At 35.5% G+C, this 24,016-nt stretch overlaps 1 protein-coding gene across 6 annotated transcripts in view; it reads right to left on the bottom strand.

Moving 5' to 3' along the window:
* Positions 1 to 219: 219 nt before the first annotated feature.
* The window catches only part of MON2 (MON2 homolog, regulator of endosome-to-Golgi trafficking), a 119,946-nt gene continuing 96,149 nt past the window's right edge, over positions 220 to 24,016 (bottom strand). For 5 of the 6 annotated variants that reach the window (XM_073788423.1, XM_019918267.3, XM_019918266.3 and 2 more), the window contains 5 exons: positions 22,650 to 22,710; positions 21,395 to 21,518; positions 18,038 to 18,245; positions 15,489 to 15,571; positions 220 to 998 (listed from right to left, as the gene is read on the bottom strand). In XM_073788423.1, coding sequence (XP_073644524.1) covers positions 835 to 998; positions 15,489 to 15,571; positions 18,038 to 18,245; positions 21,395 to 21,518; positions 22,650 to 22,710 — 640 coding nt within the window. In that variant the 3' untranslated portion in view covers positions 220 to 834. Of the gene's footprint in view, positions 999 to 15,488; positions 15,572 to 18,037; positions 18,246 to 20,348; positions 20,387 to 21,394; positions 21,519 to 22,649; positions 22,711 to 24,016 lie in introns of those variants that run through there. The other variant, XM_019918269.3, reaches the window with a different exon arrangement.

The following is a 24,016-nucleotide window of genomic DNA, read 5'->3' on the forward strand; positions in this document are numbered from 1 at the left end:
CTACAATTTATCTCAATATATTAAGTTTTAATAATAACCTATACTTCAAAGTTGCAATATCAGCAAATCATAAACTATCTGCTGCTGTGTTCTCATGACCTTTCTGGTCAGATGTTTACTAGTCACTAGTAAATACATTTAAAATAAGCATTAAGCTAACTGCGTGATCATACGATAAGCATATCTGCCACTTAAGAAGGCAAATTATAAGTAAAAATGTAAGCAAACAATTTTGTATTAGTAATAAATACAGTTTCAAGCATTTAACATTATCAATATTTTAAAAATTTAAATAATAAATGCAACTATTTTATACAGAACTGTACCATTTATTATACACACAAGTATATCAGTTCCCTTTGTTTACAAAGGCTGGTTATAGACAATATGGAATGTTACAGTACCATCTTGCATAAAATTTTAGTACAATTTTGTACTAGAAAAGGGGGGCAAAAACACCAGCCTAATAAATCTGACAAAATGAAATATCTTTTCTTTCTTTTTAAAAAGTACATCATTAACACATACACCACAAACTGTACATAAGCTTACTCTTAAATCACCAACTGAAGATATGGTAGCAGGTATGCTGTAGTATTAACTATCTCTCCCATCAGTTTAATTTATTAAAGGCTTGCACTGCTACTCATTCAGGAACCTTTGTTGACATGTAAGCTTGTAATATGAATTACTTAACTCAGGTAAGTACAATTTAAAGGAGGCTAACAACAGCTGCCAAGAATTATTTGTAGTAAGAAACGTCCTTCTCACAGAAAATTCACTGAGGAGCAAACATTTTTGTATATCATTCTTCTTAAGATTTATTGTAGCTGGTCAAGATTCTCCATTTTGAACTTTGGATGCTGGTGGTTGCATGAAATCCTTAAAAGGAACTAGTGCCTCTTTAAGTGCAGAGCAGACTTCTGAAGATGAGCAGGTGATGCATTCTACTAAAGTTGGGTATAAGGCAATTACTTGTGCCCAGGTATTTCCATCAACTGTAATGCAAAAAGTATAAAACCTCAAAAAAGAGTGGATTGAAATGGCAGATTATCCAGTTAACATAAACACAATCCTTTAAACACAATGCAAAAAAAAAAAATCCAAAATATGGAAATTCCTCAAGCTTGTACCTTTTCTTTCTTTAAACTTTGGAAGACTTCCTGCAATATTTAATAAGGTATGAGGGAAAAATATATGATCAGTGTGAAGAATCATCAATACCATCAAATTTGACAAAGTACATTTAAAATGATACTTCAATATGTGAAGGTCTTGGAAGCTAAAAAAACAACTCAGAATAATTCAAACCTTTGTCATTTTCAGTATAATAGCCAGAGAAGAAAGTGTACTTTTCAAGAACAATTAGAAAACAATTCAACTTTTTATGCAGTTATATGCTAAAAATATACATATATCTTAAATAATTTTCCTAATAATGTCCTCAATATTGATTTTAACTTCAAATGACCACACATAGATCCATTCTTCTCTTACACTGTTTGCTAATCTTTAATGTATCTGACTAGGTTTAAGCTGTAGTGGGGAGGGACATTTCTGCCTTCCTCATCACTATTATGAACAGCTAGTACAGTTATATGTTATTTGGTGAATGAACAAAAGTGTTGTATTGGGCTTCCCTGGTGGCGCAGTGGTTGAGAGTCCGCCTGCCGATGCAGGGGACACGGGTTCGTGCCCCGGTCCAGGAAGATCCCACATGCCATGGAGCGGCTGGGCCCGTGAGCCGTGGCCGCTGAGCCTGCGCGTCCGGAGCCTGTGCTCCGCAGCGGGAGAGGCCACAACAGTGACAGGCCCGCGTACAGCAAAAAAAAAAAAAAAAAAAGTGTTGTATCACAATTACTTTGTGATTTCCTTATACTCTGAGATCACATATTACATTTCTATTTTCCTATAAGTACTGTGTGTATTGTTGAGAGTGCAATACACGATAAAACCTGATGACAGAGTTTTCTTAGAAAGTATATGTATATGGCACTTGGCAGAACGCATCTCAAATTGCTGAGGCAGTGTAGTATAAAAGAAAGAACACTATACTACGCATAACGAGCTTTGGTTCCATTTTTCACTCCAATTTACTGAGTGTCAACTAAGTGTCTAAAAACCTTTCTGAAATAAGTTAGTGCTGGGTGTCCCTGAACAAGTCAAATAATTTCTCATATCTTGACTTTCACTATAGAATAAAGAAATGAGGTTCTCAAACTAGTGTCCTTCAAGTTACTTCTTTAAAAAAACTGATGGTCAAATAAGTTTGGCAAATGTTGTACATATAATCTTCCTTTTGGGGGATTCATAATTCACACAGGTTCATAGTTAAAGAACAGGTTTAACTGTTATCCAATCCAAGGTTTCCAAAATTAATTTGATTATGGAATTTTTCCCCATTCAATATCTACTGACATCCCTCATCATTAATATTCATTCCTTAGTACATATCTTGGGAAATGCTAACCTGCTCATTTAATCTCTTCTCCACCTCAACAAGGGCTTCCTCAGAGTGGAGGTGAGAAGAAGAAAAGGGGTGTGGAGCTGATGGGTATTGGTGAGGGAGGGAATGTCAGGCCAGAGCTGCTCTGCTTTTAGCTGTTTTGTATGTTGGAAATCCACATCAGATTTCATTTGTAAAAAGAATTTTGCTGCTTAATAGCAACAACAAAAAAGAAACATTAAAAAAACAATGGCCTAAGTAGTTTTAAACAGTCTGCTCCAGCTGTTGTCTATAAAGCTTTCCACTAATCATTTAACAAAAGATTACATAGAGAGAATTCTGGGAAATGGCAAAGTAGTAAGTACCAGGAATCTGTCTGCCCACCTAGACAACAACTGAACTGGCAGAATTTGATGCAACTATCTTGGAACTCTGGAGTCTACTGAAGGCTTGCAACTTCCAGAGGAAGACCAGGATAGTATATTGCAGTTAAGTTTCGTCAATCTAAGCCCTTAGCACAGTAGCAGCTACCCATCCTCTATTCCTAGCCATGTGGTAAGCAGTTGTGCAGGTGTTCCTGGAGCAGCTTGCACGCAGCTTGTGGGAGGCCAGGGTGGGAAAACAGGACTCTATACTCCAAATATCAGGGGTCTGTGCTCTAATTGCTGATCACAGAGGTGCAAAGAGGCTTCAAGAACAAAAGAAAAAACAAATAATTCAAAAATGGGCAAAGGACTTGAATAGACATTTCTCCAAAGAAGATATACAAATGGTCGATAAAGCACATGAAAAGATGCTCAACACCATTAACCATTAGGAAAGTGCAAATCAAACAACGAGATACCACCTCATGCTTAATAGAATAGCTACTATAAAACAACAAACAAACAGAAAACAAGCGTAGGTGAGGCTGTAAAGAAAACAGAACCCTTGTTCACTGTTGGGGGGAATGTAAAATGGTACAGCCACTGTGGGAAACAGTATGGTGATTCCTCAAAAAATAAAAAATAGAATTTACCATATGACCCAGCAATTCCACTTCTGGTATATACCCAAAAGAATTAAAAGCAGGATCTCAAAGAGATATCTGTACACACATGTTCATAGCAGCATTATTCACAACAGCTAACACCATGGAAGTAACCCAAGTGTCCACCAACGGATGAATGGATATATAGATATACACACACACAATGGAATATTATTTGGCCTCAAAAAAGAAGGAAAACTGCAACATACTAAAATATGGATGAACCTTAACAACATTAGCTAAGTGAAATAAGCCAGTCACAAAAAGGCAAATACTGTATGTTTCAACTTATATGAGGTACTTAGAGTAGTCAAGATCATAGAGAGAAAAAGTAGAATGGTGGGCTTCCCTGGTGGTGCAGTGGTTGAGAGTCTGCCTGCCGATGCAGGGGACACGGGTTCGTGCCCCGGTCAGGGAAGATCCCACATGCCACGGAGCGGCTGGGCCCGTGAGCCATGGCCGCTGAGCCTGCGCGTCTGGAGCCTGTGCTCCACAATGGGAGAGGCCACAACAGTGAGAGGCCCGAATACCGCAAAAAAAAAAAAAAAAAGTAGAATGGTGATTACCAGGGGCTAGGAGAAGTGGGGAATGGAGAGTTATTGTTTAACAAGTACAGAGTTTCAGTTATAAAATGAAAAGAGTTATGGACATGGCTGGTGGTGACGGTTGCCAACATTGTGAATGTATTTAATGTCACTGAAAAAATGGTTACCATAGTAAGTTTTGTTACATGTATTTTACTGCAATAAAAGAATCTGGGGAAAAAAAAAAGACTGCATAGATTGAAAGCTATCTAGATTGGCCCAGATAGTCAACTGACCAAACTTATTCTTGGTTTATTATAGGAAAATACAAAAATAAATTATTTAAGATAACACCTTAAATTCAGGGGAAGCTACTAAAATTTCTTAAATTAAAATATTTTAAAAAACTAACCATAGATCTTCATGGGCACTTTAGATTTAACTATGAAAAACAATGAAAAAGCTGTATGTATTGATATAGAAGAATCTCCATGATATTTAATGAAGTGGAAAATATGAAGAGTGTTCCGAACAGTAGGTAAAACCTGGGGCTATTATGCATATTAATTCGTGTTGAAAACTGGGGGTGTACTGGAGCACAGCTGACTTTTGAACAACACAGGTCTGAACTGTGTGGATCCGCTTATACACAGTAAATACTATAGTGCTACACAATCCCCAGCTGGCTGAATCCAAGGATGTAGAACACCGGATACAGAAGAACCATCTAACTGCTTGGAAGGTCAGCTCTCCTAACTCCTGCATTGTTCAAGGGCCGACTACATATGTATTTTGTATTTACATAATAAACTTATCGAAGGATCCACAAACTAATAAAAATGGTTGACTACGGTAATGTAAGAGCTGGGCAGATACAGAACAGGGGAAAGACATGTTCCCTGTACATCTTTCAATATTTTTGAATTTCTGAACCATGTATATGTTTACTACCTATTCAAATTTTTAATTAAAGATCAAGTAATGTGATAAATAAGTCCAACAAATGCCTCCTCTCCCACTAGAAAACCCTAACACAAATAACAAATGTTCTAAACAAATGTTGGGTGAACACTGGTTCCAAACCTTGTAGCCATCCCCTAGAATTAATTTTGGACTGACTACGAGCATGTCCAACATATTTCTGCTGGGAAGGCTTGGACTTCTCTAAGTTGTCTTCTTCTTTTCTGTTTCTTAATGAAGCTTATCATACCATTTTAATATGTTACTATATCATCATCATCATTATGGTTACATTTAATTTAAATCTTCACTTAATATGCCCAAAGGTATAATTCAAACTCAAACAATTTTTAACATTAATTTAGTTAGATCATCTATCATTACTAGGCTGCCCTACCCATGGCCCATTGACTTTGTAAAAAGCAGGTTACTAAGTTTTCCTTCCCTTTTCTTCCTTTATACAAATTCTGATTACATTCTTGACAGCTATCTAAAGATCATAAAAAAAATAAATAAAAAAGAATGCAAGTACTATGCACTGAAATACATATGCTGTATTTAATACATCTATAGCAATAACATGAAAAATAGAGAAGTTCCTGTTTATTTCTTAAGTATAACATATCTCTAAGAATCAAATTCTATCCTGTGATCTAATAAAGATTTTACTGGTCTCCAGGAAATCAATGCATGGTCTCCCTCTCTGAAAATTCAACCAGAACATTTTATTAAGATAACTCAAATTTGAACTTGATGGGATAAATTAAGGACACTGTTCCAGAATTTTTCTTAGAAATTCTACCCCTTCTTTTGGGTTGAATATACACAAGTCTACTGCCTCTTAATATCCAGTATAATACTCACGCTTTCTAGGCCAAAGTAACAGTCAGTGAATTTTGAAAACAGAAAAATATGTATTTAATTGTGTAACAACTGACAGGAACAAATATGCTGGGACTCACTTATTAGGCATTTATTAGGAACCTAATTTTTCTTGGTTATTAAAAGTAATGCTGGGCTTCCCTGGTGGCACAGTGGTTGAGAGTCTGCCTGCCAATGCAGGGGACGCGGGTTCGTGTCCCGGTCCGGGAAGATCCCACATGCCGCGGAGCAGCTGGGCCCGTGGGCCATGGCCGCTGAGCCTGCGCGTCCGGAGCCTGTGCTCCGCAAATGCTGCTTAAAGCGCCAATCTGCTAAGGTGCTTGTGCCTGAATGTAAGTAAACACACTTCCTTCTATAACAAAGTCTTATATAAAAAGTCAGCTGAACCAGTGTTCTCAGTGACACAATTGACTTATACTCTGATGCCAGCTCTTTATCTTGTCCTGGACCAGTAGCTGGTCCAAAAAAACACACACACACACACACACACTTTGAGCAGCAGTCTTGTAAAGGATTCAAAATAGGATAAAACACGGTTCAAATAGCCTGTCAAGAAGTTTACACTTTAAGAGGCATGAGTCTGTACATGTATAACTATAATACAGAGTGCTTTAAGACAAAGGCACACATAAAAGAGCTACAAGTTCACCAAAAAAAGAAATTGCTCACCTTTAAGGAATAAAAACAAGGCTTAAAAGTGGTGTGATATCTGAACAGGGTGGATATGGGCAGGAGAATGGAATGAGCAAAGGACTAGGAATACTCGGATAGACTAAGAATTTTAGTTTGGTGAGAGAGTAGGATATATGAAGTCTAGTGGGAAATAAAGCATGAACAGAATGGAGTCAGACAGTAGTACTCTTTGTATTTGGTAGGTTATGGTTAATGAAAAAGATTATTTTGTTTTGTTTTACAAGGATGGAAAAATGAATGACCAAAGCTACACTTTTGGAAAAATCATTTCTGGCATTAATGTAAGAATGGATTGGATAGAAATGAGTGACAGAAAGAGGAAACAAATGAGAAAAGGCTATAAAAATAATTCAAAGTTTCTTATATCTATATGATAAATCACTACAGATGCAGAAGCCTCCTACAACCCCAAAAAGTCAGTCATGTTCTACATTAAAACTATATAAAATATCGGGGCTTCCCTGGTGGTGCAATGGTTGAGAATCTGCCTGCTAATGCAGGGGACATGGGTTCGAGCCCTGGTCTGGGAGGATCCCACATGCCGCGGAGCAACTAGGCCCGTGAGCCACAACTACTGAGCCTGCGTGTCTGGAGCCTGTGCTCCACAACAAGAGAGGCTGTGATAGTGAGAGGCCCGTGCACCGCAATGAAGAGTAGCCCCCGCTTGCCACAACTAGAGAAAGCCCTCACACAGAAACGAAGACCCAACACAGCAAAACTAAATAAATTAATTAATAAACTCCTACCCCCAACATCTAAAAAAAAAAAAAAATATATATATATATATAAAATATAAATTATCTATATTCAGACCAATTTAGTTAAAAAAAATCCAGCCAGACTGTGAGGTCAGGATCATAGCAGTGTGAAAAGCTCCCTTTGTCTCTTCCCTTCAATCTATAACGAGTAAAACATCCATAACTCAATAAAAGTATCTCTGCCCAATACACCAGGATTCCAGAGAATTCCACACATCTGTACAACTATACATAAGAGTGGATGGACTAGGAATTCCCTGGTGGTGCAGTGGTTAGGACTCCGCACTCTCAATGCCAAGGGCCTGGGTTCAATCCCTAGTCAGGGAACTAAGATCCCACAAGCAGTGTGGCCAAAAAAAAGAGTGGATGGGCTGAAACACACAGAGGAGGCAGGACCAGGGAAACAGTGGAGGTGGTGCCTGCAGTCCTAGATCCCCAGCCACAGCAGCTAAGCCTGCAGCCTCAGAAAACCTGGTAGCAGCAGGGCAGGTGATGCACATGACTCCAGCTTCTCAGCCACAGCAGTGGCTAAGGCTACAGGGAACTAGGCAACAACAGGGCCTGCAACGTTATCCCTCCAGTCATGCAGGCACATATGACTCTGGCCCTTTGGCCCATAGCAGCAGCGTCCATGAAACTGATAACCCTGGATGTGGCAAAAGCACCCAAGACCTCAGCTCCTCACCCCAACCACCCTCTGTCCCCACTGCACTGGACCCAGAAGCATGGATCCAGGAGATCCCAGACATGGTGGACACACCTGCTATCTCAGTGCCATAGGCAGCGACACCAGTAACAACAGCGACACTGGCAGCAGCAAGGTACCAGCAACCCTGAAAGCATAAGCAATGACAACAAGGGCACCAGACAACACCTCTAGCAGAGGCAGTGGAGGATGGAAAGTGCCATTTCTCAAATATAACCATAGGCAACTCAGGTAAGAGAAACCAAAAACTTGTACTATAGTGCCACCTACTGAAAAACAAAAGAAAGGCCTCTAATTACTAACCTGTTAAATTGTTAGAGTCAAGTAAAAAGAAGCCTTACTAAAGAAAAGAGGTGTGAGTTACTTCAAATATATGAGAGGAACAACTCTTCAAGCACCATGAAAAACCAGAGTAATATGGTATCACAAAAGAAAACGAAAGTTCTCCAGAAACCAAACTTAAAATTAAACAATACTGCAATCTAACTGACAGAATTCAAAATAGCTGTCCTAAAAAAATTCAACCAGCTACAAGAAAACTCAGAAAGGTAGTTCGATGAGCTTAGGAATAATATTAATGAGCAGAGGAATACATTACCAAAGAAACTGAAACTGAAAAGGAACCAAACAGAAATTCTGGAGCCAAAGAACTCAATAAATGAGATAAAGAATGCATAAGAACATATGGGAAATAGAGCAGACCATATGGAAGAGAGAATTAGCTAGCTCAAAGATAGAAATCAAGAAATCAATACAAGTAGAAGAGGAAAGAGAGCTAAGATTTTTTTAAAATGAAGGAATTCTATAAGAACTATCCAACTCTATTAGGAAAAGCAACATCAGAATAATGAGTATCCCAGGAGAAGGGGACAGAGAATTTATTTAAAGAAATAATAGCTGAAACCTTCCTAAACCTGGGGAAGGAACTGGATATACAAGTCCATGCATCTAAGAGAACAGCTAATTACCTCAATGCAAAAAGACCTTCTCCAAGACATATTAAAACTGTGAAAAATCAATGACAAAGAAAGAATTTTAAAAGCATCCAGGGAAAAAAGAATGGTAACCTATCATTAGGTAACTCATTAGGCTATCAGCAGATTTCTCATAAGAAAATCTATAGGCCAGGAGAGAATGGAATGACATACTCAAAATGTTGAAAGATTAAAAACTATCACAGCCAAGCATACTCTATCCAGCAAAGTTATCCTTCAGATATGAAGGAGAAATAAAGCCTTTCCCAGACAAACAAGCTGAGGGAGTTCATCAACAAAGACCTGCAGACCTGCCTTAGAAGAAATGTTGAAAGGAGCTCTTCTACTTGAAAGAGGTAAAAGTACACAAAACATTGAATAAGGTGATAATACAGACAAAATCTTTTAAATACTTAATTATAGCATGAAGGTTAAAGGGGAAAAAGCAGTAAAAAATAACTATAACTATTTTAATTTAGTAACAAAATCACAACATAAAAAAGGATAATTTGAGACAACAAAAAACACAAAAGGGGAATAGGAAAAGGACAGAACCCGTATAGGCAAATAACATGCTATCAGCAGAAAAAGAAATATTTCATCTATGAGACATGTCATAAACATCAAGGTAAACACAAAATATAAATCTAGAGCAGAGATTCAAAACATAAAAAAGGAGAAAACTGATAAAAACATCATAAAAAACCCAACAAATGAAACTGGCAGAAACACAAGGAAAGAGAAACAATGGAGATATAGACCAACCAGAAAACAAAAGATAAAGTGGCAGTACTCAGTACTCATCCATCAATAATCACCCTAAATGTAAATGGATTGAATTCACCAATCAAAAGACATAGACTGGTTGGATGGATTAAAAAATAAGGCCCAAGTACATGCTGTCTCCAGGAGACTCATGTCAGCTCTGAAGACAAACACAGGCTCAAAATGAAGGGATGGAAGATGATACTTCAAGCACATGACAGCCAAAAGAAAGTGGATGTACCCATACTCATATCGGACAAAATACACTTCAAGCCAAAAAAGGTAACAAGAGACAAAGATGAATACTATATAATGATAAAGGGGAAAATTCATCAAGAAGACATAACAGTTAATATATATGTACCTAACAGTTAATATGTATGTACCTAACATAAAAGCACCAAAATATATAAAGCAATTATTAATACATCTAAAGGGAGAAACTGACAGCAACACAGTAATAGTAGGTGACTTTAACACCTCACTTATAGCAATGGATAGATCATTCAGACCGAAAGTCAACAAATAAATAGTGGCCTTCAATGAAACATTAGACCAGATGGGCTTGATAGATTTATAGAGAACATGCCACCCAAATGCACCAGAATACACATTCTTCTCAAGTGCACATGGAACATTATTAAGGACAGACCATATGTTGGGGTACAAGTCTCAATAAATTTAAGACGACTGAAACCATATCAAACATCTTTTCTGATCACAAATGGTATGACACTAGAAATCAACTACAAAAAGAAAGCTGGAAAAAAATCACAAATATGTGGAAACTAAAGAAACATGCTACTGAACAACTATTGGGTCAATGAAGAAAGCAAAGGATAAATTTTAAAAACACCTGAAGACAAATGGAAACAAAAATACAACATTCCAAAATCTATGGGATGCAGCAAAAGTGGTATTTATGGGGAAGTTTATAGCAATACAGGCCTGCCTCAAGAAACAACAAAAATCTCAAAAAATCTAACCTTACACCTAAAGGAACTAGAAAAGGACAAATGAAGCCCAAAGTCAGTGGAAGAAAGGAAATAATAAACAGCAGAGCAGAAATAACTGAAATAGAGACTAAAAAGACAATAGCAAAGATCAATAAAACTAAGAGCTGCTTCTTAAAAAAGAGCAATAAAACTGAGAAACCTTTAGCTAGACTCACTGAGGAAAAAAGAGAAGGCTTAGATGAATAAAATCAAAAACAAAAGAGGAGATGGACTTTCCTGGTGGTCCAGTGGTTAAGGCTCTGTGCTTCCACTGCAGGGGGCATGAGCCTGATCCCTGGTTGGGGAACTAAGATCCCGCATACCATGCAGCATGGCCAAAAAAATTAAAAAAAAAAAAAAAAGAGAAATAACAGATACCACAAAAATAGAAAACATTATGAGAATACTATGAACAGCTATATGCCAACAAAATGGACAACGTAGATGAAATGGATAAATTCTCAGAATCATACAATCTTCCAAGACTGAATCATGAAGAAACAGGAAATCCGAATAGACTGATCACTAGCAAGGGGACTGAAACGGTAATAAAAAACCTCATAAAAAAACAAAAATCCAGGGCCAGATGGCTTCACAGGTGAATTCTACTAAACAGTCAAAGAAAATTTAATACTAATGCTTCCTAAATTCTTCCAAAAAATAGAAGGGGAGGGAATGCTTCCTAACTCATTTTACAAGGCCGCCATTACCCTGATACCAAAATCAAATAAGGACAAAAAGAAAAAAGAAAACTGCAAGCCAATATGTCTGTTGAACATAAATGCAAACACTGTCAACAAAATATTAGCAAACTGAACTCAACAATAAGTTGAAAGGATCATACACAATCATTAAGCGGGATTTATTCCAGAGATACAAATTAATTTCAACTGCAAATTAATCAACATGATACACCACATTAACAAAATGGATAAAAGCCTTATGATCAGCTCAACAGATACAGGAAAAGCATTTGACAAGATTCAATGCCTATTTTTCTAATAAAAACTCTCAATAAAATGGATATAGAGGACTGTACCTCAACAATAATAAAAGCTGTATGACAAACCCACAGCTAACATCATACACAGTGGTGAAAAATTGAAAGCCATCTCTCTAAGATCAGGAAAAGGACAAGAATACCCACTCTCACCACTCTTATTCAACATGGTATTGGAAGTTCTAACCAAAGCAATTAGGCAAGAGAAAGAAATAAAAGGCATCAAAATTGGAAAGGAAGACATAAAACTATCACTATTTCTGGATGACATGATTTTATATATAGAAATCCTAAAGACTCCACCAAAAAACTGTCAGGAATAATAAATGAATATATTAAAGTTTCAGGGTATGAAATCAACATACAAAATCTGTTGCATTCTGTACACTAGCAACAAACTATCAGAAAGAGAAATCAGGAAAACAGTCTCATTTACAATCGCAGCAAAAAGAATAAAATACCTAGGAACAAATTTAACCAAGGAGGTGAAAGAACCTGTACACTGAAAACTATAAGACACTGGTGAAAGAAACTGAAGAAGATGCAAAGGAATAGAAAGATATTCCATACTCATGGACTGGAAGAATTAACATTGTTAAAATGTCCATATTACCTAAAGCAATCTACAGAGTCAATGTAATCCCTATCAAAATCCCAATGATATTTTTCACAGAAATAGAACAAAAAAATCCTAAAATTTATATGGAACCACAAAAGACCCTGAAGAGCAAAGCAATCCTGAGAAAAAAAGAACAAAGCTGTAGGTATCACACTCCCTGTTTTCAAATTATACTACAAAACTGTAGCAATCAAAACATCCTGGTATTGCCAGCAAAACAGACACACAGATCAATGGAATTCAGTTGAGAGCCTAGAAATAAACCCACACATATATGGAAAATTAATTTACATCAAAAGAACAAAGAACATACAGTGGAGAAAAGACAGTGTCTTCAATAAGAGGCGTTGGGAGAACTGGACAGCCAGACGCAAAAGAATAAAACTAGACCACTATATTACTTATCTTACACCAGACACAAAAATCAACTCAAAATGGATTAAAGACTTGAATGTAAGACCTGAAACCATAAAAATCCTAGACAAAAACATAGGCAGTACACTCATTCACACTGGTCTTAGAAATATCTTTCTGGATATATCTCCCCAGGCAAGGGTAAGAAAAGCAAAAATAAATAAATGAGAGTGTATCAAACTAAAAAGCTTCTGCACAGTAAAGGAAACTGTCAACAAAATGAAAAGATTACCTACCAAATGGAAGAAGATATTTGCAAATCATTATATCTGATAAGGGGTTAATATCCAAAATACATAAAGAACTTATACAACTCAACAACAAAAAAACAAACAACTCTATTAAAAAATGGGCAGAGGATCTGAATAGACATTTTTCCAAAAAAGACATATAGATGGGGCTTCCCTGGTGGCACAGTGGTTAAGAATCCACCTGCCAATGCAGGGGACACGGGTTCGAGCCCTGGTCTGGGAAGATTCCACAGGCTGCAGCAACTAAGCACGTGTGCCACAACTACTGAGCCTGCGTGCTGCAACTACTGAAGCCCGCGTACCGAGAGCCTGTGCTCCGCAACAAGAGAAGCCATCACAGTGGAAGCCTGTGCACCTCAACGAAGAGCAGCCCCCGCTCAACCCAACTAGAGAAAGCCTGCGTGCAGCAATGAAGACCCAATGCAGCCAAAAAATAAATAAATAAAATAAATAAATTTATTAAAAAAAAAAAAGACATACAGATGGCCATAGGCACATGAAAAGATTCTCAACATGACTAATCATTACGGAGATGCAAATCAAAACCACAATGAAATATAACCTCATGCCCATTAGAATGACTACTATTGAAAAGGCAAGAAAATAACAAATGTTAGAATGTGGGGGGGAAAGGGAATACTTATACAATGTCAGTGAAAATGTAAATTTGTGTAGCCACTACGGAAAACAGTATGGAGGTTCCTCAAAAAATTAAGACTAGAACTACCATATGATCCAGCAATTACACTTCTGGGCATTTATCTGAAGAATATGAAAATCCTAATCTGAAAAGATACATGCATCCCATGGTCATCATAGCATTATTTACAATAGCCAAGAAATGGAAACATCAATGGATTAATGGCTAAAGACAATGCTCTATACACACACACACACACACATATATACATATATATACAATGGGATACTACTACTCAGCCATAAAAAAGAAGGAAATCTTGCCATTTGCAACAGCATGATGGAACTTGAGGGTATTATGCTAAGCAAAATAAGTCAGATGGAGAAAGACAAATACTGTATGATTTCACCCATATGTGGAATATTTTTTAAAAAAAATAATAAACAAACCAAACCAAATAAAAACAAACACATAGATACAGAGAACAGAGTAGTGGTTACCAGAAGGGAAGGGAGATGGGGGAGGGTGAAATGGATAAAGGGGGACACCTGTATGGTGATGGATAAAAACTAAACTTTTGGTGGTGAGCACAGTAGTGTAGTATATACACAAGTAAAAATATAATGTTGTACACATGAAACATATAATGTTATAAACCAATCGTACTCGATAAATAAAATAATAATAAACCACAAGGAGGTATCACTTCAAACCTGTTTGAATGGTGCCATCAAAAAAAGAAGAAACATTAAGTGTTAGCAAGGATGTGGAGAAAAGGGAAGCCTTGTGCCCTGTGCATGGGAATGTAATTTAGTACAACCACCATGAAAAACTGTATAGCGTTTCCTCAAAAAATTAAAAATAGAACTACCATATGATCCAGCAACTCCACTTCTAGGCATATGTCCAAAGAAAAAGGAAACAGGATCTCAAAGAGATAACCGCACTCCCAATGTTCATTGTAGCATTACTCACAATAGCCAAGACATAGAAACAACCTAAGTGTCCATTAATGGATGAATGGATAATGATGTGCTACATGTGTATATGTATATTTATATGTATTTGTAAACACACATATACACACACACACAACAAAATATTATTCACCCGTGAGAAAGAGGAAAATCCTGCCTTTTGAGACAATGGGATAGACCTGAGGGCATTATGTTAAGTGAAATGTCACATAGAGAAAGACAAATACTATATTATGATATTGCTTATATGTGGAATCTAAAAAAGCTGAACTCCTAGAAACAGAGGGTAGAATGGTGGTTGCCAATTCTGGGAGGGTCAGGGAAATGGGTAGATGTTGGTCAAAGGGTACAAACTTCCAGGTATAAGATGAATAAATTCCAGGGATTTAGTATACAGCATGGTGATTACAGTTAATAATACTGTGTTATATACTTGCAAGTTGCTAAGAGAGTAGATCTTAAAATGTTCTCAGCACAGACAAGGAATGGTAATTGTGTGACATGATGGAGGTGTTAGCTAACACTTCCATGGTAAACATATTGCAATATAAAAAGGTATCAAATCAACAAGTTGTATACCTTCAACTTATACACGGTTGTATGTCAACCACATCTCAAAGCTGGGGGGAAAAAAGTCAGGAAAATTTGCTTAAAATAAAGAAAACATTACAAAGTAATTTTACTTAATTGATATCCTAATGGACTTGCTGCTTTGTTGTCATAAGGTCTGGAGAAAAATGTCTTATAGCTGTTATGCTCCTAAAACTCAGTTAACTTAATAGTAGTATAAAAATACAATACAAATAGAACATAAATGTTATAAATTTAGAATAACTGAGTTTCCAAGCACTTACCATTCTCAGGCTGAGTTTTCTTAAGTGAATCAATGAGAGTACTGACTGCTTTTAAGACAAATATGATTTCTGTTACTTGTTGCCTAAAAAAAAGATGGGAAATTATTTCCATCAAGATTTCAAGATATGCCATGTGTGTTTTGTACTAAGTTATACAAATAGACATACTCTGGAAAACATTAAACACAAAACAATGCAAAGTTAATATTAGTTTTAAATTCTTATAAAAGAAAATCATTTCATTAACATGTACTTCAGTGTGCAATTAAGATTTATAGTTATTCTAAGTTATCAACATTAAAATGGGGGAGGCAATCTACTCATGCAAATCTAAATTTATTAGTAAGGTATTTCATAGAACTACTTCAAATTAAAACACTGTACAAGATGTGCTTTTAAAACTTCTACAGCAGTTTTTCTTTTTTTTTTTTTTAACTTATTAGTACTAAAAGAGATTTGCCAAAGCTTAAAGGGAAATAAAGATCACTATTACCCCCTTCACATATTTTATCATGCTGTGAAAAGTATCTTTAAAATCCCAATAGTACTTATTTAACTTTCTAAAACAACAAATAAGAAATATGCTCAAAATCAACCCCAAGGTGACACTGTTTGGAGACATTAGCAATGAAGAATAAACTTGGAGTAAAGGACCAACAAGAGTAGTTTGATTTCTTTCTTTATCCTTGCAGAAATATATCTCTTCTGCTCTATAGTCCTCCCCCACACCCTACTCCTGGTATGAATCTGTGTTATCACTCAACAGATAAGATTTTCCTAATACTATGACAGGGTACTATTTCAAGCCTCCCTTTGTTAAGTATACAAATATTTTATTGTGTTGCAGTGTAGCTTTTTAGAAAATAATGCAATAATACTACATCAAACACAGGATGATACAATATAACAACTATAAATAAGACTCAATTTAAAGCAATAAACACTTAAAACACAAAAAATGAAGGAAAGCTGCTTTCTGAAATCGAATAATATCTTATACTCCAATAAAAATATTCCAATCAAGGCAACTCCATTACTGCTTTTCCAAGTATGCTTCAGAGGTCAATTTTAATAAATCAATTTTCAATCATGACAATAACCAAATTATTAACATGTCTTTGGAATGTTTTTGTATAAAATCCACTAGGAGGTATAATTTATGTTCTACAAATTCAAAATACAGTGGATGCTAGAAGTAGAAATACAAATGGCAAATAAGCATTGGTAATTAAAAAAGAAAAGAAAAATTTAAAAAAAAGCGGATATTTCTTCATTCATCAAATTTTTAAAAAGAAAAAATAAGTGATAAAGTGGCAAATAATTTTAAACTGCTAAAAATTGAGGGAAAAGACAGTCATATATTCCTGGGAGAAAATAAACTGATAGAAGTCTCTAACAGGCAATTTTTAATATATATCAAAACCTTTTAAAATGTCTGTATCTTTTGACAGGTCAATCTCAACTCTGGAGATTTATTCTAAGTAAATAAGAATGTAAACAAAGACTTAGGGTTACTGATTTACTGCCTTATGAGATGGGACCTGGAATGATTTTCCTAACTCTTTCCTGACTTTGATAACTTTGCCTTCCAATATTATTTTCTGTTTGCTTCTTTGATAACTTTGTCTTCCAATATTATTTTCTGTTTGCTTCATTTGCTTTGCCTTAACCTCTAACTTACACATTAAAAAATAGATTGGAGGGGCTTCCCTGGTGGCACGGTGGTTGAGAGTCCACCTGCTGATGCAGGGGACACGGGGTCGTGCCCCGGTCCGGAAAGATCCCACATGCCGCGCAGCGGCTGGGCCCGAGAGCCATGGCCACTGAGCCTACGCATCTGGAGCCTGTGCTCCGCAACGGGAGAGGCCACAACAGTGAGAGGCCCGCGTACCGCAAAAAAAAAAATAGATTGGCAACATAACTGCAATTTATGATTGCATTTTTTGATGAATTCTGATATATACCCCAACTTTGATTAGCCTTGGCTTAGCAGAAAGACCTAGATCCCCTTCAACTGGCATGGCATGACTACATGAGAAGCAAATCAGTTTAGTACAAGGGCTTAATTAAGCAAATTAGATGAAAAGAAGATCTAAGATATGGCTAGATGACTTACAGAGAAACCTAGAAATAACTGTAAAACAAATTAGGAAGTTCATAAAGTATGATTTATCTATTATTTTCTCTCTAGAGAGATTCACGATCATGTGTTCATACAGATCCACAAGTCCTTACCCAGAAATCCTTGAGAAGATATATTTTAGAATTCAATTTTTTTCGAATTAAAATAAGTAATTTGGTATATATACCATATATTACTTAACCTCCATAAGCAGTATGAAAAAGCACCCCATAATAAAACACAGTAATATATCTGCAGCAAAACTTATGAATATTTACACTGTATGGGATAAATAAAATTATAAACAGCCTCAGGTTAAGTTCAGATCACTTATGAAAACACTTGATTTCCAGAGCTTTTTAAAAGTATTAATAACTATGACAGTGTATTTCCTTCTTTAATTAAAAAAATACATATATACATATACCTTGGAAGAGGGCATTTACCACTTAATCTTTCATCCTCTATATAACGATGTAGTACATCTTGAGACCTCTTTAGAAGCACTGAGAGTGCCATCCGTGAGATGTAGCCTTCTTGAGGTGTTGTGACTTTATTGCTGAAGGAAAACTGGAGCAGTGTTTCAAAACACATTTTAGAAAATTCTTCTCTCAAACGAATATCAATCTCTGCTTCTGTAGAATTAACAATGTTTGATGGTTAATACAAGGTTAAATAAATACACCTTAATGACACGATTCTTAGCAAACTAGGAATAGAAGGAAATTCCTTAACTGATAAAGAGCATCTATGAAAAACTTATACCATACACACACACACACACACACACACACACACACACACACACACAGAAACAGTTTTCCTCCTTGCAAGGTCAAAAAACAAGGCAAGACTATCCACTCTCATCACTTCAACATTTGTCTTGTCTTGGTCTTTTTATACACTTCTACAGCACTAGAGTACCTCTCAACAATCTTCTACATGGTCAAACTTGGAATAATCCGTTTGTCTGTCTGTTTCTTTTTTTCTCTTGGCAACATCTTCCCTGGACCCTGACCTCTGCTCCAGTCTGGACTAGTTGCTCTCTGGACATACTGTCCAGTTATATCCTGGAACTAATCTTTGGCCTCACCCTGCGAGTTGTTTTTTTCCTCTCTTGTGTTATATCTTACTTTCTAGACCTCATGCTTTCCCTTTTTTTGATTTACTCCTTTGTTTTCACAAGGCATACTCTGTAGTACCTGAGAAAGTGAATGGGAAGTAAAAATTTTGAGACCTTACATTTCTGAAAGTGTCATTTTACTGTGGTACTCAAAGTGTGGTTCCTAGCAGCATCAGCACCACCAGAGAACTTGTTAGAAATGCAAATTCTCATGCCTCACCCCAGACCTACTGAATCAGAAACTCTGGGGTTACAGTCCAGCAACGACTTCACTCCAGGTGAGGATAATGCACACTGACATTTGAGAATTACCATTCTACACTCCTCACTTGGCCAACAGTGGGCCTAGGTATAAAACGCCATGTTAAAAATCTTTTCCATTTATGACTATGAAACCATAGCCTCAATGTCTCTGAGCATCCAGTGTTGCTGAGAATTGCAATGTCCTTTTGATACAACCCTTTTGTGTTTGAACTTTTTTCTTTTCTTTTTGAAATCTTTTAGCATCTTCTCTTTATTTCTATTATTCTGGTATTTCATGATGACATGTCTTATTGTGAGTCTTTTTTCTTTCACTATTCTGGGTACTGAGAGACCACTTTTGATCTGCAGAATTGTATCTTCAGTTTGTTTCTTTGATAATTTCCTCTCCTAGCTTTTCTCTATTCTCTCTTTCTGGAAGACCTATTGTCAGATGTTAGATCCCTCGGATCCATTTTATTTCTTTCTTCTCATACTGTCCACTTGTTTGTCTTTGCTCTACTTCTGGGTTATATTTTCTTAATGTTTTCTTCCAACCCTCCATTGAACATATTTCAGCTATCATATTTTTAGCTTCTTTGAGCTCTTTCGTGTTCTGATTGTTCCATTTTAATATCATTCTTCTTGTTTCATGAATGTAAAATCTTTTATCTCCTTAAGCATCCTAATTATATATTTTTTTAAATAAATGTTTTCTATGGCTCTGCATTTTATCTCTTTCCTACCAGTTTCTTTCACCCTCTCTTCATTTGTTTTGGTCTTTCTCTTTTGTGTTGGAAGATTTCCTCAAACGCCTGTGAGCTGTGGCTGTCAAATCATACTTAAGAGCAGGGGACCAAAAATAATCACTGGAACCTCTGTGTTTATAGCTTGGTCTTGTTTATTAGCAGGAAAGACTCTGTATGTATATGTTTAAAGAAAAGTCCAAGTTAAAGCTGAGAAATTTGTGTCCAATGGTCAAGTCACTGGAAGAACATACATGTACCTTCTTTATCTTGGTACATTTAATATTATAAATGGCAAGAGGTATCATCAGAAAACTGCTAGAAAAGTATACATGGTAACTTGGTAATCCTTATTTAGCTTAGAATATTTACATATAATTATAAACATGGTTCTTAAAATGTATTTTATAAAAAATTTATCTATAATTTTTAAATATTCTTAATAAAAAGCTGACTAAATTAAGATAAATGGACTTCAAAATTTTTTCTCTGAGGTGCTAATGTTTTCAAACCTGTACTTTACCAGATTAATTTTAAAAACTGTCTGGGCTAGGAAAAAGAACCAGTTTGTGAAGTAAGCAGTATCTAGTGGTCAAACTGTACATAGAAATGCTCTTTAAAGTGTTTACCACAGTTCAGTAGAATTTAGTCACAGCTCCAGTAAATTCTGGGGACAAAGGATATGAATGGCACAAATTTAGAACTTTTTAATTATCTCACCAAAAAAATCACATTATGGTGCCACGATTACATTTAACACTTGAGCATAGGTTTAAAAAAAAGAAATAATAGCAAAAACCAACTTGCATCTCATCTCCCAATATGGTACATCAAAAGAAGCATGTGGTTCTTTTTAAGGATGAACTTTGGTCTCCAGGCTTAAGACTGTGGGCAATTATTTTCAACCTTTCTAAACCCATTTCCCCTCTGTAATACAGTAGAACCTATCCTCACAGAAATGTTGTGAGGGATGAGATTAATATTCTAGCATAACCCTGCACATTGTGGTCATTCACTAAATCTTAGTTCTAACAAATGTTAAGGATTTTTTTTTTTTAATGAACTAGCTCTGCAATTATAGTCCTGAGAGGTTGGTATTAATATCTTTATTTTACAGATGACAAAACTGACACTTAGGGGGCTTCCCTGGTGGCGCAGTGGTTGAGAGTCCGCCTGCAGATGCAGGGGACACGGATTCGTGTCGCGGTCTGGGAAGATCCCACATGCCGCGGAGCGGCTGGTCACGAGAGCCATGGCTGCTGGGCCAGCGCGTCTGGAGCCTGTGCTCCGCAACAGGAGAGGCCACAGCAGTGAGAGGCCCGCATACCGCAAAAAAAAAAAACAAAACAAAAAAAAAACACACTTAACCAACTACTAAGTGGCAGAATACACATTCATTACCTCCCAATAATCCATGACTTCACAAAACTGGTGATTTATGTCAGCCTGCAATGATTTAGGTGGATTCCATAAGTGCTTTGCAATTTAATTCATCACAGAATATTTACCACGTTTTCCCCTCATAAAGCTTAATATTCTATATCACATTCTTAACCATTCTCCTGTTTACATTTACCACAATTGTAGGAGTAAACATTTCTAGTAGAAGTCAGCTTCTTCAAAAGTGCTTCAATACTTAATAACATTAAAAAAAATAAATATTGAAATAACATACCTGTAAATGAAGATGACTGAGAATGTATTGATCCCTTATTAAGCATAGTCATTATCTGACCAACAAATTCCTTAGGAATAAAATTGGCATAAGGTAGTATCTCAGTGCTGATAAGCTGAACTACCTAAAACAAAAGATGCAAATTCAAAGGTATTTTTTTTTCTTGAAAGAGACTAACTCAAATGATAATTTCTAGAGTAAAATTTAAATTTTATTTTAAAAGAAAATCAGTTAAAGAATCTTTCTTAATAGAAGTATACAACCATTTTAATGTTAATATGCAGGATAATAAGTCTGTTTCCCTCATCTGTCTTAGTAAATAACTTTATTACGAAATAGTCAATACTATAAACTGTTTACTATACAAAAACTTCAATAAATTTTGATCTGCAACATGATAAATGCAAAGAGAGCTCTGGAGAAAAAAATCAGCATATGAAATGTATCCATGTTAGAATAAAGTATCTAAAACAGGGTTAAGAACATGATTTAAATCTCCTTTTAGAACCATAAAAATGCGCCATTAAGAAGTTATATTCATTTTTGTTAAATAGTTTATTTCTAACATACAATGTGTGATTTTGCCTTTTGAAGAGAAAGAAGAAAAGTTTGAGGAGAGTTTTCAAGAGTTAACATAGCAATGGGACAAAAGGCAATATTTTGCATCTATATATCGATAGGATGCCTATGCTTTCTATGTAATTTATTTGATTTGCTTTATTTAAAAGTTCCCTTATCCCACTTAAAGGGAAAAAATAACCCCCCCGAACAAAAAAAATCCATAACCAAAAACTACTTCTTTAAATTCCAGTTATAATCAGCAAAATATATTCTTTAAAAAAACATTCATTATTTACTTCTACATCTGGTTAAAAATAAAAAATCTGAGCAACTTATTAATTTAAATACAAATATCTGATTTGTCAAACTATAAAGTATGCTCTCAAATACATGCTCACTGACTGATGGATTTATTTTACTAAACCAACTGTTTTTTAAAATTATTAAATGGACACAGCTAAGTATCTGGACAACACGCACACAGCACAAAGCTAACAAATATAAGAAATTAATTTTTTAAATGTCAGTGCTTTAAAAATTAAACTTTAACCTTTGTGTTTTAATGCTTTTAGGTTCAAGCTCAACCTATCACTTTACTTTTTTTTTTTTTTTTTAGCAATTTTACAGTTTCAACATTTCTACTATTTGGTTTTCATAAATGGTCACAGGAAAATCTTTTAAATAGCTTCCTCACCTCAACATCAATACTTTCATTTCTTTGAAATTCTTGAATAGAGAGGTTATCTGGAGGTATGCTAAAAGAAAAATAAACAAAAGACTTGATTTTTAAAGGTAAAATATCTCCTTAAAATACAAACAGAAAATAAACAGAATTCAAGTATCAAAAAAATATGTTTTCTCACCCAAGTTAGAACATTATCAGTTATTTAAAAGAACAGTATTTTTAATTAATTAGTATAAATGACTAAGCTAATTACAAACATGAAATTCTAGCTACAAAAATAATTAGTACAATCTTGAACTAAATAAAACCTGTAGAACAAAACTTCTTTTAATACTATGAATGAAAAACGAAGAAAAGTAAAGATACTATCATCTGGAGTTACAGCAAAAATTACCACTGTGACAAAAACTGAATTCACTTATATTGCCAGTAATTTCAGAGAAAGTTAAAAGAGCCTTGGTCAAGATGCTGAATTATTCATTCAGCAACAGCCCACTGCGCATTAATTTGTAATAAATACAATATACTAAATATCTTTACAGTAAAAGAGAACATCTGGAAAGAAGTGGACTGATTCAGACTTTCTAAAACAGAACAGTGTTCCAACAAGATCAGAATAAATCAACAGTTCCGAGGGAACCAAAGCTAATTCTAGACCCTGTGGCTCTGAATAAGAATGAGCAGTATAGTTCTATTAAACTTATGAAACAATGAAATATTAAGCACTTAAAAACAGCTGAGAATAGGATGGTAATGATTATAACAATAATAATGACAGCAAAAATTAGAAAGCCAGCCACTGTATTATGAGCTTTATTTACATTATCTCCTATGTTCCACAGTAACCACATGTATTATCATGTAACTGACAGAAGAGGAAACTGAAGGTTCGAATGGCTTAGTAATATGACCAAGAACACATCGTAAATAAATGACAAGGCCACAATTTGAACCTAGATTTATATGATATTTGAGCCTAAGTTCTTTTCTTTTATAAAAGTTATAAATGTGAAAACAGTATTATCATATTTAGATTTAGAGGTACAGTATAGAGTTTTGTATCTAGAGCTATTTTTGCTCTATTTGCTATTATTTGGTTTATCTAACCACAGGTATTAAAATACACACACACACAAAGACAAATACCAACTGGCTAACTATTGTACTAATAAAAAAAAGCTTATCAGGAACATACAGTATTAATATTATTGGGATCATATATCAGAAACACTGAACCTTATTTTTTTTTTGAGACTTCCAATTTTTTAAATAGATTTCATTTATTTATTTGTTCATTTTTGGCTGCACTGGGTCTTTGTTGCTGCACGCGGGCTTTCTCTAGTTGTGGCGGAGGTGGGGCTTCTCTTCATTGCAGT

Source organism: Tursiops truncatus, chromosome 11 (genome assembly GCF_011762595.2).
Source record: "Tursiops truncatus isolate mTurTru1 chromosome 11, mTurTru1.mat.Y, whole genome shotgun sequence".
Taxonomy (NCBI): domain Eukaryota; kingdom Metazoa; phylum Chordata; class Mammalia; order Artiodactyla; family Delphinidae; genus Tursiops; species Tursiops truncatus.